Genomic DNA, 14,059 nt, shown 5'->3' on the forward strand with positions numbered 1-14,059 from the left:
GGGGGAGGGAGGGGGGGGGGGGGGGGGGGGGGTCAGGGAGTTTGCCGTTGGTGTGCAAATCCTGCACGGTGGGAATACGCCACTGAAAGTACTGTTTTCCACACTCATGCTAAGTGAAAGAGTCAAATGTACAAAACGTATGGAAACTACAGAGACTGGTGGAGTAAAATGTTCCATGTCGGTTTTAACTATTACCCCAATTATTGATTTGTGTTGAATTTAACTGCTAAACTGTTCACACCCAAATAAAAGTTTAAATCCCAAAATATATTCAATCTCCCATCACAAAGACAATCGCTGTCAAGTTTGATGTTTAATCAATTCGCTTCAGTCATTCACGTTTTATCTATGTGGATGCTGTTGTTTGGTTAGTATTTGTCTCATTTTATATAATGCTGCATCTTGTAATCCAGGAGTTTTATTATGCTTATTTATAAATGTGTGATGCATGCACATAAATACAGTATCTTTAAGACATTTCCAAAAATAGTTTAAGGGGTCACATGACAAGTGGCCTGCAGCTGGTTTCTCTTGGGGGCTCCCGGTTGATCTGGTCGACCGGGGGCCCTGTTGTCCCCTTGCTCTTCCCCGTTTATAAAAAGAAGGCAAAAAGAAAATGGAAAAAAAAGGGATTTTTAAAAATGATTTGTTTAATTAGTCAAACAGTCCAAAACCCCCAAAAATCGATCTGACAGTCAATCAGTTATTGAAATCACTGTGGATACGTGTTCAGATTATGATGTAATCGGTTAATCCACTCTTCATGCGTCCGGACTGTGTGTCACTCGCCTGTACACTAGATTCTGACGTGCTGGGAGGTGGTTCTTTACAGGGGGTACCTGAACGCAGCATCCCTCTCTTCATGGCATCCAGGGCTTTTGTCAGTCCCCCGGCTTTTGTTCTCTCTCTCTCTCTCTCTCTCTCTCTCTCTCTCTCTCTCTCTCTCTCTCTCTCTCTCTCTCTCTCTCTCTGTCTCTCTCTCTGGATTTATGTGATTTAGATCAGTTGTAATTCACTTCCCTGTGACCCGCAGCAGATATCACTTACAGATAAATGCATCCCCTGGAGAAGCTCCCCAACCAACCAAATGGATATTTTTGCACATGTATTGTCCCGCCTCCTCACACAGACTTTTAAATTTACGCAGGCTTACCTAAATGTATAGAACCCCCCCCCCTCCCCTGCCTTGCTGAATGGATGCTTTGTTTGAGGACCCTGGTCTCAGGCCTGCACAGCACAGACGGGGCTGCTGCTGCTTTGCATTAATCAAGTACAGTGTGTGAAATAACACTTCACAGGTCAGCCATCAACCGAGAGGCTCCGCTCACAGAACAATACAAGGAACACCCAGGAATAAAATACCATCAATGTGAATGAAGTGAATTAATTAGCTATTTATTAATCACTTTAAGGTAATTCGATTGATACATTGTCACACCTAATTGCAATTTATTTAGTGTTTTGTTTTACGTTTTTTAATGTTTTTTGTATGTTTGTCAATCAAAATGAAACACTATATAGATCCTTTAAGACCGTAAACGCTTAACATGATGGGGATTCAACAATATTTCTTATGTTTCATAGAGAACAGAAATCATTAATCAAATGTATATTGATTTGGGGGGTTTGGATGTGAAGCAGAGTGTTGATGTTGATTTAAGTTGATTTAGTTCTCACTTCCTTGTTGCATGTGTTCAAACCTCACACGTCCCAAATGCTCAATAAGCACAAATACCTTAAACCATCACAGCAGAAACGTTTTGGCTCAATGGAAATTAGACTTACAACTTTATCAAGAAGATGCTAAAAATGTGTCCTGAGGTGGGTGGGGGGGGCTCTTTGTGTACGTGTTCGTGTGTGTATATATGCACAAAAATCTACACATATAAAATATACAAAATATGTATCAACAGTAAACATTCTCGTTTCATTTTTAAATCAGAAACAAGACTTTTATTTGTTGATATTTTAAGATGGATGGTTTTATTCTACTTTTCCTCTATAAGATGTCATTGTTTTAAATATACGAAGGACTAAAGAAAACCAGTGTGTGCGTGTGTGTGTGTGTGTGTGTGTGAGTGCCTCTGTGTGTGTGTGTGTGTGTGTGTGTGTGTGTGTGTGTGTGTGTGTGAGTGCCTCTGTGTGCGTGTGTGTGTGTGTGTGTGTGTGTGTGAGTGCCTCTGTGTGCGTGTGTGTGTGTGTGTGTGTGTGTGAGTGCCTCTGTGTGTGCGTGTGTGTGTGTGTGTGCGTGTGTGTGTGTGTGTGTGTGTGAGTGTGTGTGTGTGTGTGTGTGTGTGTGTGTGTGTGCGTGTGTGAGTGCCTCTGTGTGTGTGTGTGTGTGTGTGTGTGTGTGTGTGTGTGCGTGTGTGTGTGTGTGAGCGAGAGAACACGGTTACCGGTGTCACTTCGCCCTGATGTCAGACTGCCGTGTCGGGTTCCTCCGTCCTCGCTCTCCTGCGGGGAGACGATACCTGGAGAGAAGACGTGAGATAAAGAGGACGCGGTCTCTCGGGTTACTGCTCCTCCAGCTGACTCCAGGTCAGCAGGCAGCGGCTCTCTCCCGTCGGCAGGTAAGAGATGGAGCTCCTTCATCTGAAGGGCGGCTGGACCCGGAGGAAGCACTTTAGAGCTGAAGACGTCAATTATTTGTATCTGCTTTCAAAGAGAAACGAAATGATCCTTCTAGAGCGTAAAGCTGCTTTACAGGTTGTTAACAGCTGGTCTGTTTCCAGAGGCTTTACTGTGACGGCTCTACTAGGATACGTTGTTCATGAGATTATTTTCATTATATTCACGTAAAAGCAGGATTGTACTGTTGTTAAAGTGGAGCTGGCTGAATTATTCACCAATGGTTATTTTGACGATGGATTAATCTGCTGATTGGATTTGTTCTTCCGTCCGTTATGGGATCCTGTGCTTTTCCACTACGACTCATCTTTTTATCATCAGCTCCGTTTGGTCTCAGACTCGTCCTGTTCTTCCACTGTGATCAAACATCTTCTGTGAAGCCCTGGAGGCTCTCCTGCGCCCTCTAGAGGGCTCCCGGTCTCTGTGAGGGCCTCTCCCTCCCCCTGATGGGGGGCTCCGGTGCCGCTGTGAGGCTGCACGAGTCCAGGAGCTCTCAGGACTCCGAGGAGCTGGACGGACCCCCCGCCTCTAAACCCAGGTGAGTGGGGCAGCGATCGTAACCACCCCCCCCCCCCCCCCCCCCCGTTTGAAAGGAGGCGTCTCGTTACAGAAACGCTGCGTATTCTGAGAGAACTTTCCATTCCAGAAGGTCTCATCTGGGCAGAGATGTGCACGGGTTGTATCCAGGACAGCTGGCCAGGGTCCACACCGCCCCCGCACAGGATTGTGGGTACGGTCAAATTACGCTTTGAGATGATTTGATCTGAAGAAAGTCAAGTTATATGAAGTCAGATTTGATTCGATTATGAGATTTCCCATTTTTTAAATGCACAGCGTAGCGCAGAGATCAATGATGACTCACACCTGTACTCTCGTGCATTTACGTGGTGACTCGTCACTTCTCACGGCGGAATGAACCGATTCCTCCCTGTTCAGGACACTGTGCAGCAGAAGGTCTGGACTCCTCAGCGAGTCTCCTCCGGGGGAAAACTACCAGCGGAGCTTTGACCTTTGCACCCTGAGAGCGGTGACCCCCCTCCGCCTCCTTCCAGCCGCGCCGGAGCAGCGCCCCCCACAGAGCACCTACCGAGAGCAGTTTCAGTCTCCTCTGTTTCCGCAGTAGAAAACAACGTCCAACAATGAAAAAGTCATGAGTTTAAAACGCAAAATGCGGAAAGGACAACTTGCAAATAATTGATTGTATGAATGTGTGAAACTAAAAGACTGGGCGGGGCATTGGTTGTGGAATGTAAGGTAATATGAGTGCCCCCCCCCCCCCGGCGTGCTTCACCGCCCCTGAGAAACGCGAGTTGTTCCTGCAGAGAAACAATGCTGTTGTTGTAACATCGGTAACGTTTGCTCCGTCCGTGAATGCAAACCGGCCCGACAGCATAACCCCACGTTTGTTTTCCTTCACCTTCATAATGTCATAGATATTTGTGTTTGTACGCTGTGTGAACTAAATAAACAAACAACTAAAAGAAACAAACCCTTTCGCAAACAAAATAAAAATAAAAGTCTGAGTTTAAAAGCTTGTATTGATCTGAATGAATGAGATCATTTAAAGCTTCTCTGTTTTAAAACACTTGAGCAGATTATCAGTGGAACAAAACCACAATGACTCTTTGGATTCAGACACAATAAACTACTGTAGATCAGCGAGAACCTGTTACGCTGATGACGTGACTGTTTATTTAGCATGGCTTGTACTGTGATGGGGGGAGTATTCAGATATTCTACTACAGTGAGAAAGTACTTTGCTACATTAGTCCATCAGAAGTGAAAGTATTAGGATTCATACATGTTGTATCATCGTATTATGATCAGGTTCATCAGCTAAACACATCTTTCAGTTGACTAAAGATCAGATGTAGATGGATAACCCTTTGCACGCTGTTGCGTTACATAAGAGCCGCTCCGCCTTTCACCGCTTCATGAAAAGCCGGCTGAGCTCCGTCAGCTCAACCCTCCACGAGAATGGGGATGTTACATAATCAGGTTTTACCTCTAATAAACTCAACTCCCACAACTAGTGAAGTAGTGAAGAAATTCATTAATGTGCGTTTGTACGGCGACAACAAATGGCCAAACCAGACAAACCAGTTGTCTTAGTCCTCTGAGTCAACAACACGTCCGCCGAGTTATTTTAATTATTATTTCACAATTATTATTATTACATTGTTACAATTTATACTACTCTGCGTTCCTGGCGAAGAAGAAGTCGTCCCAATACACAATACGTCAGAAGTACCAGGACGTGTTGCTGCGGATGCAAAGAACTGTTAGTTGATTTAACGCCGCAGATTTTGACATTGATCGTTGTCCGTTAGTGGTGCAAGAAGAGCATATTTCTTCGCATGGCGTGGTGATATTTAAGTTGGCCTCAAATCTCTGTTGAGCAGACATTAAATCTGCGCAGGTTCAAGGTGTGCGAATCAAACAGCCCACAGATGCAAACTACTTCCCCGTCACCTGAGAACAGCTTGGCCTGCCAGAACGGGGCAACCGTGCTGCGGATGGGAACCAGTTAAATCTGAGGCTCGGCCCCGCTGACCCCAAAAGGAAAAGACTCGCCAAAGTAATTGGTGTTAGCGAATCTCCTCTGTGCTCGTGGTTATTGACGGTTTTTGTAGTTTAAAGAGTAAACCGTGTGCATTCCACGTGCAACGGGTACTTTGTGAAGGCAGCGGCAGTGCAGTGTCTGCCTACGGACTTGTCCCCTGCCGTCCCCACAACCCCGAGGTCAACGCATGTCTATTCAGCATGTCTACGCTCTACGAGAAGTGGGAGCGGTGGACGCCGGGCCCCCGGTTCGTGGACTGCGACTGCTTGAGCCTCCGAGGACGACGGGTGGGCCCTGACCGTCTTATTGGGCCGGAGGTGGAGCGGAGGACAAGGCGCTCTGCAGTCACTGATTGATACGACGCCACCAGACCCCCCACACACATGAAACCCTGGACTCCTTAAGCGCGTGTGATTCTTTCACGTCGCTGCGGAACGCTGCAGAAGCGTAAATGTGCCCTTCAGGTAACATGACACCCGATTGCACAGCGTGACCAGTGAGTCACAGCAGCCATTGTGTGTTGCTTTTTGCCGTGACTTTCACGATTTCCCTGTTCCTGCCTCGCAAAGCATGTCACGAATGATGCAAACTGGTAAAGCCGGTTGGTTCGCGGGTGGAAACCAATGCATATAAAATCAGACCTTTTCACTCGGAGACAAAGAGCAGCAAACATTCATCAGACACTGCAGGTGGAACAACCTGGTGAGACACATCGCTTCGTCTTCTTTCCAAACAAATTAAACTATGGGCATATTTACTCGGTTAGACGGTTAATGTTACTGCTTCGGTACAACTTGTAATTTATAACTGTGAGTGAATTCATTTGGGATGCAGTTAAAAATTGTTAAAATGAGATTCTAAATATGTACTTTAATGGACATTAAAAGTTTAATTCTATTCCCCTTAAAATGTTTTGCCTGTTTTTTGGCTCACTTGCATTGTTTCAACAAATTCTCCTGAAATGTGGATGCATCTCTCCCAACAGCACAGAAAAAATGTAATTTGACTAATTTTCATTTTTTCATAGCCGACAGCTCATGTCTTCATCCTGTGAACTGTGGTCACCACTAACACAAACGATTAGAACACACAAGTCAATCTAATGTTTTGTTTTTCCTCATTTTCCCCAGAGACGTATTGGAAATGAAGTTGGGGTTGCTCGTTGTTTTGGCCGTGGCGGTTCTGGTGCCGAGCCTGTCGGATGGTCGGACCGTCTCAAGATGCGAGCTGAGAGACAAGCTCAGGGAAGCAATCAGCCTGCCCAAGAGGCTTCAAAAATACAAGGACCAAATCTTGGAAATAGGTGATAGTTGATATCCATATTAGACAGCAATGACCTTTTCACCTTTGAACATTTTCTTTTGTCTTTTTTCTTTCTTTGCTTCCTGCTACGTAATCGCTTGACTTTTTCTCTGCAGTTATCTGTAAGTTGGAAGCAAGTTCCCATCTGAAGACCGATGCGGTCCAGTCCGGCGCCAAAAACCAAACTACAGAAACCAAGCCGACGAGTGACAAGCCATTGATTACCAAGCTGTTGACCACCAAACCACCAACTACCAAACCACCGACCACGGTGCCACCAACTAGCAAGCCATTGACCACCAAACCATCAACCACTGTGCCACCAACTAGCAAGCCATTGACCACCAAACCATCAACTACCGTGCCAACGGGCAACTTATCTGTCAACATCAGACGAAAGCGCGACGACACGACTAGCGAGGATCCCGAAATAAAAGAGCTGGAGGAAGTGGGCAGCATTGTAAATGAAGGCATGGAAGGTGGGCTTAACGATGAGGACAAAGAGACTGATGAGAACGAGGTGATTGATGATGATAAAGAGACTGATGAGAACTTGGGGATTGATGATGATAAAGAGACTGATGAGAACAAGGTGATTGATGATGATAAAGAGACTGATGAGAACGAGGTGACGGCTGATGATAAAGAGACTGATGAGAACGAGGTGATTGATGATGATAAAGAGACTGATGAGAACGAGGTGATTGATGATGATAAAGAGACTGATGAGAACTTGGGGATTGATGATGATAAAGAGACTGATGAGAACGAGGTGATTGATGATGATAAAGAGACTGATGAGAACGAGGTGACGGCTGATGATAAAGAGACTGATGAGAACGAGGTGACGGCTGATGATAAAGAGACTGATGAGAACAAGGTGATTGATGATGATAAAGAGTCTGATGAGAACGAGGTGACGGCTGATGATAAAGGGACTGATGAGAACGAGGTGATTGATGATGATAAAGAGACTGATGAGAACGAGGTGACGGCTGATGATAAAGAGACTGATGAGAACGAGGTGATTGATGATGATAAAGAGACTGATGAGAACGAGGTGATTGATGATGATAAAGAGACTGATGAGAACGAGGTGATTGATGATGATAAAGAGACCGATGAGGACGAGGCGACCGATGATGATAAGGAGACCGATGAGGACGAGGCGACCGATGATGATAAGGAGACCGATGAGGACGAGGTGACCGATGATGATAAGGAGACCGATGAGGACGAGGTGACCGATGATGATAAAGAGACAGATGAGGACGAGGTGACCGATGATGATAAAGAGACTGATAAGGACAAAGAGACTGAGGAGGACAAAGAAACAGGTGAGGGCAAAGACAAAGAGAGCGATATTGTCGAGGGGATGGAGGATGAAGTGATAACCAATGAGGACAAAGAGACTGATGAGGTCATAGGTGCTGATGAGGACAAAAAGAGAGATACTGTTAAGGGGATGGAGGATGACATGATAACCAATGAGGTCATCGATACTGATGGGGACAGCGACAGTGATGAGGGCAGAGACAGTGATGAGGACGAAGAGACTGATGAGGACAAAGAGATAGATATGGGTAAGGGGTTGGAGGATGACGTGATAACCAATGAGGACAATGACGGGAAAGACGGTGACATGATAAGCGCTGAGAAAGAAGAGGGTGATGAGGGGAACGACGAAGACGAGGACGAGGACGAAGAGGTGGAGGAAGGCGGGAAACGTGAGAGGCGCAACATCCGCCGCAGGAAGCCTCGCGGGAGGCTGGGATCGGGCTACTACGGGCTCTTCCAGCTGTCTGACAGGTACTCCTGTGATCCCGGTTCCGGCTGGTCCCTCAACAAGTGCGGCACAGAATGCGCAGGTGAGTCCTCGACCCGGAGCGCCACGGAGGTCTTAATTAAACCAAGAAGACGTTTCACACTGTAGTAACTGTTTGTCCTTTACCCACGAAGCCTTCATAGACGACAACATAATGGATGACCTCGACTGCTTCGTGAACAGCGGAGCCTGGTGGTAAGTCAAAGTGTTGCCTCGCGCTCGTCCTGAAAGGAGGGTCGAATGTGAAACCAGAGACAGCGATGAAACTGGTACACTGGCCACGCCGAATGTGGCTGGTTTATTTACAGTGCATAAATACATATTTAAAAGTTTATACAGCATTCTTAGAAATGCCCTTTGGGGTTTTCAGCTGCTACTGTCACTTGTTGTTCAACTTCTGCTTCCGTGTAAACAGGAGTTTGTTGAAGAAGCCCATCGGCCGGTGTCACAGGACCAAGAACTTCTTTGACAAATGTGAATGAGCGGCTGAGACATTTTCTACAGGCGGGACGTCCGCCCGCCGAGGATTTCTTCATCTCCCCGACTCTGTGAAACATTTTATCATTCGCAATATTTGATTGATTTGTTTGGATTTTAGTTTGAATCTCATTCTTCATTTTTAATATTTTTGATGATATTGTTTTATCACTTTTATCACTACCTTTCTTTGAGATGTACAACTAACATTATTCTTGTTTCTTTTCTATATCTGTGATCTTACAATAAAGGTGTTTTTCTGCATATTTCTGGATAAGAACACTACTGCGAACTACTGTGAACTACTATGAGAACACGAGGCAGAGCTTATTAAATTCTATTTACAAGAAATGTGTACAGTTATGAGTATTTACGCTTCACGGACATCTATACAATTATGTGTAACACAGGTTTGAATGATTGTATTTATAAGGCACACTCTGGTTGTGGTGCTCTGACGCTTCCCCAAAGCTCCGCACACCCTCGAGACCCTGCAAACAGTTCTTCGGAGGGGGCAGCAGGTAGGTGACCCGGTGGTGAAGGGCCTCCTCAGTGGAAAGTTCTAACCAAGGTGCATCTCATGAACCATCAACTGGCAAGTATGTAAATAGCCGGAGCACAACACAATGTTACGATGTCTGACGATGGAAGGACAAGGAATTGGACGGAGTCGACCGCCAGGGAGAAGAAGAAGAAGAGGAGGAAGAGGAGGAAGAAGAAGAAGAAGAAGAAGAAGAAGAAGAAGAAGAAGAAGAAGAGGAGGAAGAGGAGTGAGGCTGCCTGGCGGAGGAGTCGGGAGGCAAAACAGAGGAAGAGGCAGAAGTGTGTTCCCGAGGGGATAAGAGCCACACCTGTGCACACATCATGGGCCCCGCGGAGCCTTTTAACACACTACAGGGATCCCATCCCTGAACAAGAGGGTCACATTGGAGATGATTTAGTAAATAGTTTGGGGCAATGTCAGTTTCCATGGTTCCAACATCGTCAGGCTGTGGTTTGCGGCCCACAACAGGATGCTTTCTCTCATCCCACTCCTCATTCCTAAAAACCCATTAAGGATTTTTTGTAAGCGTACGTACACAGACGACCCTTCTGGCTGTGATGGAGGCAGCGTGTGATGACATCACAGCAGAGGCTGGATAGGACACACTGAAAAGATTGTCCTATCCATCGCAAGAGAAGATGTCCGCGATGTGGATGAGAACCTGTGGCCCAACAGACGTGTAGGAATGATTCACTGCACCTCCTACAGCGCTGCGTGTACGGCTTCCCCTACAGATCGTCCTGTGTTACATTTCTACTCTTCCTATTCTTTCTTTGTGCCGCGCAGCACTGCCTTTACCTTTCTGTATCGCAATGACACGGTGAAGCATTTCCTCCATTATGATATGAAATAAAACAATGATGTCTGGCTCCGTTCGTCATGTAGCATCAGCTGTCTCGTTCCCTAGCTGGTTACAGAGGGACGGGGGGGGGGGCGTATAACCTTTAGGGGGATCTATTGCCAGGGAACATAATATGAATAAGTACGTCTTCCATTGTGTATGATGGCCTTTGTTGGGTTTCGTCACTGTAAAATGAGCAGTTTCACAGTTGACCTTTTCGCCCTGAGGTCAAAGCCGACGCTTTGCGAAAACAAATAACCACATTTTGACTGCGGCGTTAACGTCGAGGACCTGTCAATCCCAATGAGTGGCCCCCGCCCCCTGAGCACAGCCTGCTTTGCTCTGAATAATCATTTACCCGATGAACATCCTGCTGCATTGAAGACGACTTTAGCGATTGGGACCGTAAACCCGTGTTTGCAGTGTTTGCCGAGGAAACTAATCAAGAGGCCGTAGTTTTTTCGTGTGCACTTGGCACAGTGGAGAAGATGCAATCTGCCTCCTCGCCACTGCTCGTCGTCCAATACATCACCAATGTTCCCTTTCTCCCGTTACACATATCTATGATACGCCCAGAACTAATTTAAAAAGGTTTTCCCTGAAACCGCTTGTTCTCCTGCTCACCTTTCACTTTTCTCAAACGCTTTTCTTGGTATTGCTGCTGGCTTTCAGGGGATAAACATGATATCTGTGGCCACACACACTGTATTCACCCACGACATCCAATCCTGGCGAGTTATGAATGCGTCGCGGTGGCGTGAGAAGACAAAAGGGTGTCGCCTTTGCTGCTTTCGCCGTCTCACGGCCAAACGTCTTTTCAGCAGCACAAAGGTGGGACCAGATGTTTTTCAGGTGGGCGGATGAGTCCCCCTCCCCTCGACCTCCACACAGCTCAGAGAACGAGGTGCGAGAAGGACGACGACGTGCGTCACGTCGCATTACATCGCGTTCCACCCTGAGCCGATTGTTCGGCCTTTGTCCGAGCGGAACAATGGACGCGGTTCCCCCTCTGCACCCCGCGGCCGGTATATATCCCGCGTGCGTCCCTGCCTTGGGTCCACGGAGCCAACATGAGGGTGTTTGTGACGTTTCTCCTGTCGGTGCTGGGCGCCAGTCTGGTCGAAGGGCGAATTGTGTCCAAATGTGAGCTGCAGACGGCGTTGGTCAACCTGCAGGACGCCAACGACCCGCGGGGGCTCACTCCGGACCTGATGGCCAAAAGTAAGTGCTGCTTTTAAATGAAACGCAGTTGGGCGTCGTCGTCGGGTAAAAAGTGCCTAACCTCTCTTCCCTTCAGTCGTGTGTCACGTGGAGCTGGCGTCGGCCTTCAACACCAGCGCGGTGACGAGGCTGGACCGCCAGCGGGACCGCAGGAGCTCGGGCGCCCACGGGTCCGGGAACTCTTCGGAGGAGAAGTCCCCGAGGCCCGCCGGGAGGCCCGTGGAGGTGCACTCGCTCTACGGCCTCTTCCAGCTCAGCAACCAGCTGGTCTGCAGCGACGGCGCATCTCCGTCCCCCAACATCTGCGCCATGAGCTGCGACGGTGAGCTGCGGTTTGTCTGCCTGTTTGCGCTCCATTTTAAACCCGCGTCTTTGCTTTTGAAACAGTCCGTTTCTTTCCCCCGCAGACCTGATCGACGACAACATAAGCGACGACCTGCTGTGCGTGTCGAAGGTCCGCGAGACCCTCATGTGAGTTCCTTTCTCGTTGTCCTTTGCACGCGTTTAAATTCCCCATCACACTGTTTCCAAATGGAACAAAAGAGAACAATCCGTTACGCCGGAACTTCCCCGAGGTGTTGGTGAGGAACCTTCATTTATAGACCAATATTTATGTCATTTGTATAGCAGATTTTCTTGCTGGTCTTGTTTACTTATTTGTATTTATGTCCCATGGAGGTATCAGGAGACTTTAAGTGCAAAGTTCTTCTAACACCTGAATATTAATGCAACTTAATGAATCTACAGTACACTTTTACATTTGTCTGTTAGCTTCAGTTAGTTTATAGATGTTAGTTTTTCATCTCCAGGTGATAAAATGAAGGATGTAGAAAATCCTTGAACTTCTAAAGCGAAATAAACTTTTCCAAAGGTTTTCTTTCCAGAGATACAACAACATGTCACGCGTTAATGAATAATGCTGCACACACATTTGGCCGTAATATGAACATCTGGATGCTTCTTCCACCAGTGCCGCCTTATCGCAGATGAATAAAAACTGTATTTAAGTCAAGGAACAACAAGAAAACAAATCTCTGGGTGGAAGCAGAATTGAAGGATTCATCAAAACGAGCATTTAGCAACCAGGCTAAAAAAAAACATGAGAACATCTGGATTTCTGATGTGATTATTTCCACAGGAAAAATGGTTTTCGGGCGCGATTCTTTGAAGAGCTGAAGAAATGGTGAGTTGGAGCTGCTGCTAGATCCTTTCCGAAGGGAAAACTGCGAAAGAGTTGGCAAAACTGGGGTTTTCCACATCACACCAGATCACATCAACGTGACGGTTAAATCCGACATGTCCTCTTTCTGACACAGACGCGTTGATTACCGCTCAGCTGTCACATGAACATCTCCTCTGCTGCTTCGCAGGTTCATGAACATCTACCGGGAGTGTGGAAATAAGACGCCTGCCTACCTGGACAACTGCGTCCAGCCCTGATTGGACTCACAGCGTGGGACAAACGGCCAACACCATCCGCCCTTTGTTGTAGAGAATTCACTTCTGAGAGAATTATATTAAAAATCATTGAAAGGCTTTGAGTTTCTCTGTGGAAATCATTACTGTATTTACAAATATTTGTCTGGGCTTAGACCCCAGAAGTAAACAAACATGTTGTTTTTGTGATCGGTCTAAAGAGTCAACAGATTGAGCATATAATGGTTTTATGGCTGTTTTCTTACACAGACATTTTTGTACTTTACCATAGATTATGTTAATTTTTGAATTAAGGCACAAGGCTTTAAAAAGACCAGCTGAAGCCGCGTTGTTGTTGTTGTTGTTCTGACCACTAGAGGCCTCTGCCCTCATCGAGCATGACTCCATTGAGTCGCATTTGATTAATAGATGTGATGAAATCTTATTATTATGATATTCATGGTCCCCAGAGGACGAGCCACCATCCTTCATGTGACTCTTTAACCACATTCAGCAGATTGACTGAATCCTCCTGACCTCAGCGACCCGCTGACCTTCCACTCTGCGTCCACGGCGTCTTTCATTTTGTGAAATAAATTGATCCGTAGCTGTGGAATTTAAGCATGAGACAGAAAAATACGTGAAAAAGTATTTTTTAATTAAACCTCCATAAATGAGACAGGTGGAGTTTTTAATGAAGATGATTACTCGTCAATAACTGACTCAAAAATGTGTTTTATTTGTTGGTATTGTTGTTTTTTAAATGTGTTTCATAATATGATGTATATTTTATTTTTTTATATGTGTGATTTAATTTGACAAGACACTCCTTCCAATGATGACTTTGATACAAATATCATTAACAGTAAATAACGTAAATTGGATGTCATTGAGGTCAAAGGTCAACGGACCCCTCAGCCTGTTTGGGACGAGCTTCCTCATGGCGGACGAGGGGAAAATACAAATAACCTTCAGGTTTTGACACAAAGGGCAAAGTGAATTACATTAAATGTAATGTCCATGTCTCAGCTGCTGATGGCGACAAACACAAACAACAGGTTGTCTCTCGCTCCTCAGGTAATATTTGTTTTGCATAAAAGGTGGTTTTCCTATTCATATATATTTATATATATATATATATTTGGATCGTATTTTCTTGTATTTCTAGTTCCTTTTGGTAAAAGCAGTATTCGGTGAAAACGATGTATATATATTTATGTCTGTTCGCAGATATCTATATGG

General features: G+C 45.9%; 3 protein-coding genes across 10 annotated transcripts; all 3 read left to right on the forward strand.

Annotated features, from left to right (window-relative positions):
* The first annotated feature begins 2,403 nt into the window (after nucleotides 1-2,403).
* Nucleotides 2,404-4,164, forward strand: LOC144383077 (uncharacterized). Of its 2 annotated transcripts, none has more exons than XM_078079735.1 (4): nucleotides 2,404-2,570; nucleotides 2,950-3,166; nucleotides 3,275-3,358; nucleotides 3,565-4,164. In XM_078079735.1, exons 2-4 carry the CDS (start codon nucleotides 3,075-3,077, stop codon nucleotides 3,749-3,751), a joined length of 363 nt encoding a protein of 120 aa, XP_077935861.1. In that variant the 5' UTR covers nucleotides 2,404-2,570; nucleotides 2,950-3,074; the 3' UTR covers nucleotides 3,752-4,164. The 2 variants fall into 2 exon arrangements, with proteins under 2 accessions (XP_077935861.1, XP_077935862.1); XM_078079736.1 differs by having other exon boundaries at nucleotides 3,278-3,358; nucleotides 3,565-3,886.
* Nucleotides 4,165-5,699: 1,535 nt separating this feature from the next.
* LOC120825438 (uncharacterized) lies at nucleotides 5,700-9,146 on the forward strand. Of its 7 annotated transcripts, XM_078079743.1 has the most exons (7): nucleotides 5,736-5,893; nucleotides 6,322-6,494; nucleotides 6,610-7,337; nucleotides 7,590-7,625; nucleotides 7,698-8,361; nucleotides 8,453-8,513; nucleotides 8,734-9,146. In XM_078079743.1, the coding sequence occupies exons 2-7, from the start codon at nucleotides 6,335-6,337 to the stop codon at nucleotides 8,798-8,800; spliced, it is 1,716 nt and encodes a 571-aa protein (XP_077935869.1). In that variant the 5' UTR covers nucleotides 5,736-5,893; nucleotides 6,322-6,334; the 3' UTR covers nucleotides 8,801-9,146. The 7 variants fall into 7 exon arrangements, with proteins under 7 accessions (XP_077935863.1, XP_077935869.1, XP_077935866.1 ...); XM_078079740.1 differs by having other exon boundaries at nucleotides 6,610-7,625; XM_078079741.1 differs by lacking the exon at nucleotides 7,590-7,625 and having other exon boundaries at nucleotides 6,610-7,589.
* A 1,759-nt stretch (nucleotides 9,147-10,905) lies between these two features.
* On the forward strand, nucleotides 10,906-12,937 carry LOC120825541 (lysozyme C, milk isozyme). Its single transcript, XM_040187194.2, has 5 exons — nucleotides 10,906-11,401; nucleotides 11,478-11,723; nucleotides 11,809-11,872; nucleotides 12,540-12,584; nucleotides 12,772-12,937. The coding sequence occupies exons 1-5, from the start codon at nucleotides 11,251-11,253 to the stop codon at nucleotides 12,839-12,841; spliced, it is 576 nt and encodes a 191-aa protein (XP_040043128.2). The 5' UTR covers nucleotides 10,906-11,250; the 3' UTR covers nucleotides 12,842-12,937.
* Nucleotides 12,938-14,059: the final 1,122 nt, after the last annotated feature.

This window comes from Gasterosteus aculeatus, chromosome 9 (assembly GCF_964276395.1).
Source record: "Gasterosteus aculeatus chromosome 9, fGasAcu3.hap1.1, whole genome shotgun sequence".
Classification (NCBI taxonomy): domain Eukaryota; kingdom Metazoa; phylum Chordata; class Actinopteri; order Perciformes; family Gasterosteidae; genus Gasterosteus; species Gasterosteus aculeatus.

Coding starts and splice junctions, on each gene's coding strand:
- LOC144383077 (XM_078079735.1), top strand. CDS start 3,075: ATGGGGGGCTCCGGTGCCGCTGTGAGGCTGCACGAGTCCAGGAGCTCT. Junction 3,167..3,274: donor CCCCCCGCCTCTAAACCCAG/GTGAGTGGGGCA, acceptor TTTCCATTCCAG/AAGGTCTCATCTGGGCAGAG. Junction 3,359..3,564: donor GCCCCCGCACAGGATTGTGG/GTACGGTCAAAT, acceptor CTCCCTGTTCAG/GACACTGTGCAGCAGAAGGT.
- LOC120825438 (XM_078079737.1), top strand. CDS start 6,335: ATGAAGTTGGGGTTGCTCGTTGTTTTGGCCGTGGCGGTTCTGGTGCCG. Junction 6,495..6,609: donor GGACCAAATCTTGGAAATAG/GTGATAGTTGAT, acceptor TTTTCTCTGCAG/TTATCTGTAAGTTGGAAGCA. Junction 8,514..8,733: donor GTGAACAGCGGAGCCTGGTG/GTAAGTCAAAGT, acceptor CCGTGTAAACAG/GAGTTTGTTGAAGAAGCCCA.
- LOC120825541 (XM_040187194.2), top strand. CDS start 11,251: ATGAGGGTGTTTGTGACGTTTCTCCTGTCGGTGCTGGGCGCCAGTCTG. Junction 11,402..11,477: donor TCCGGACCTGATGGCCAAAA/GTAAGTGCTGCT, acceptor TCTTCCCTTCAG/TCGTGTGTCACGTGGAGCTG. Junction 11,873..12,539: donor AAGGTCCGCGAGACCCTCAT/GTGAGTTCCTTT, acceptor TTATTTCCACAG/GAAAAATGGTTTTCGGGCGC.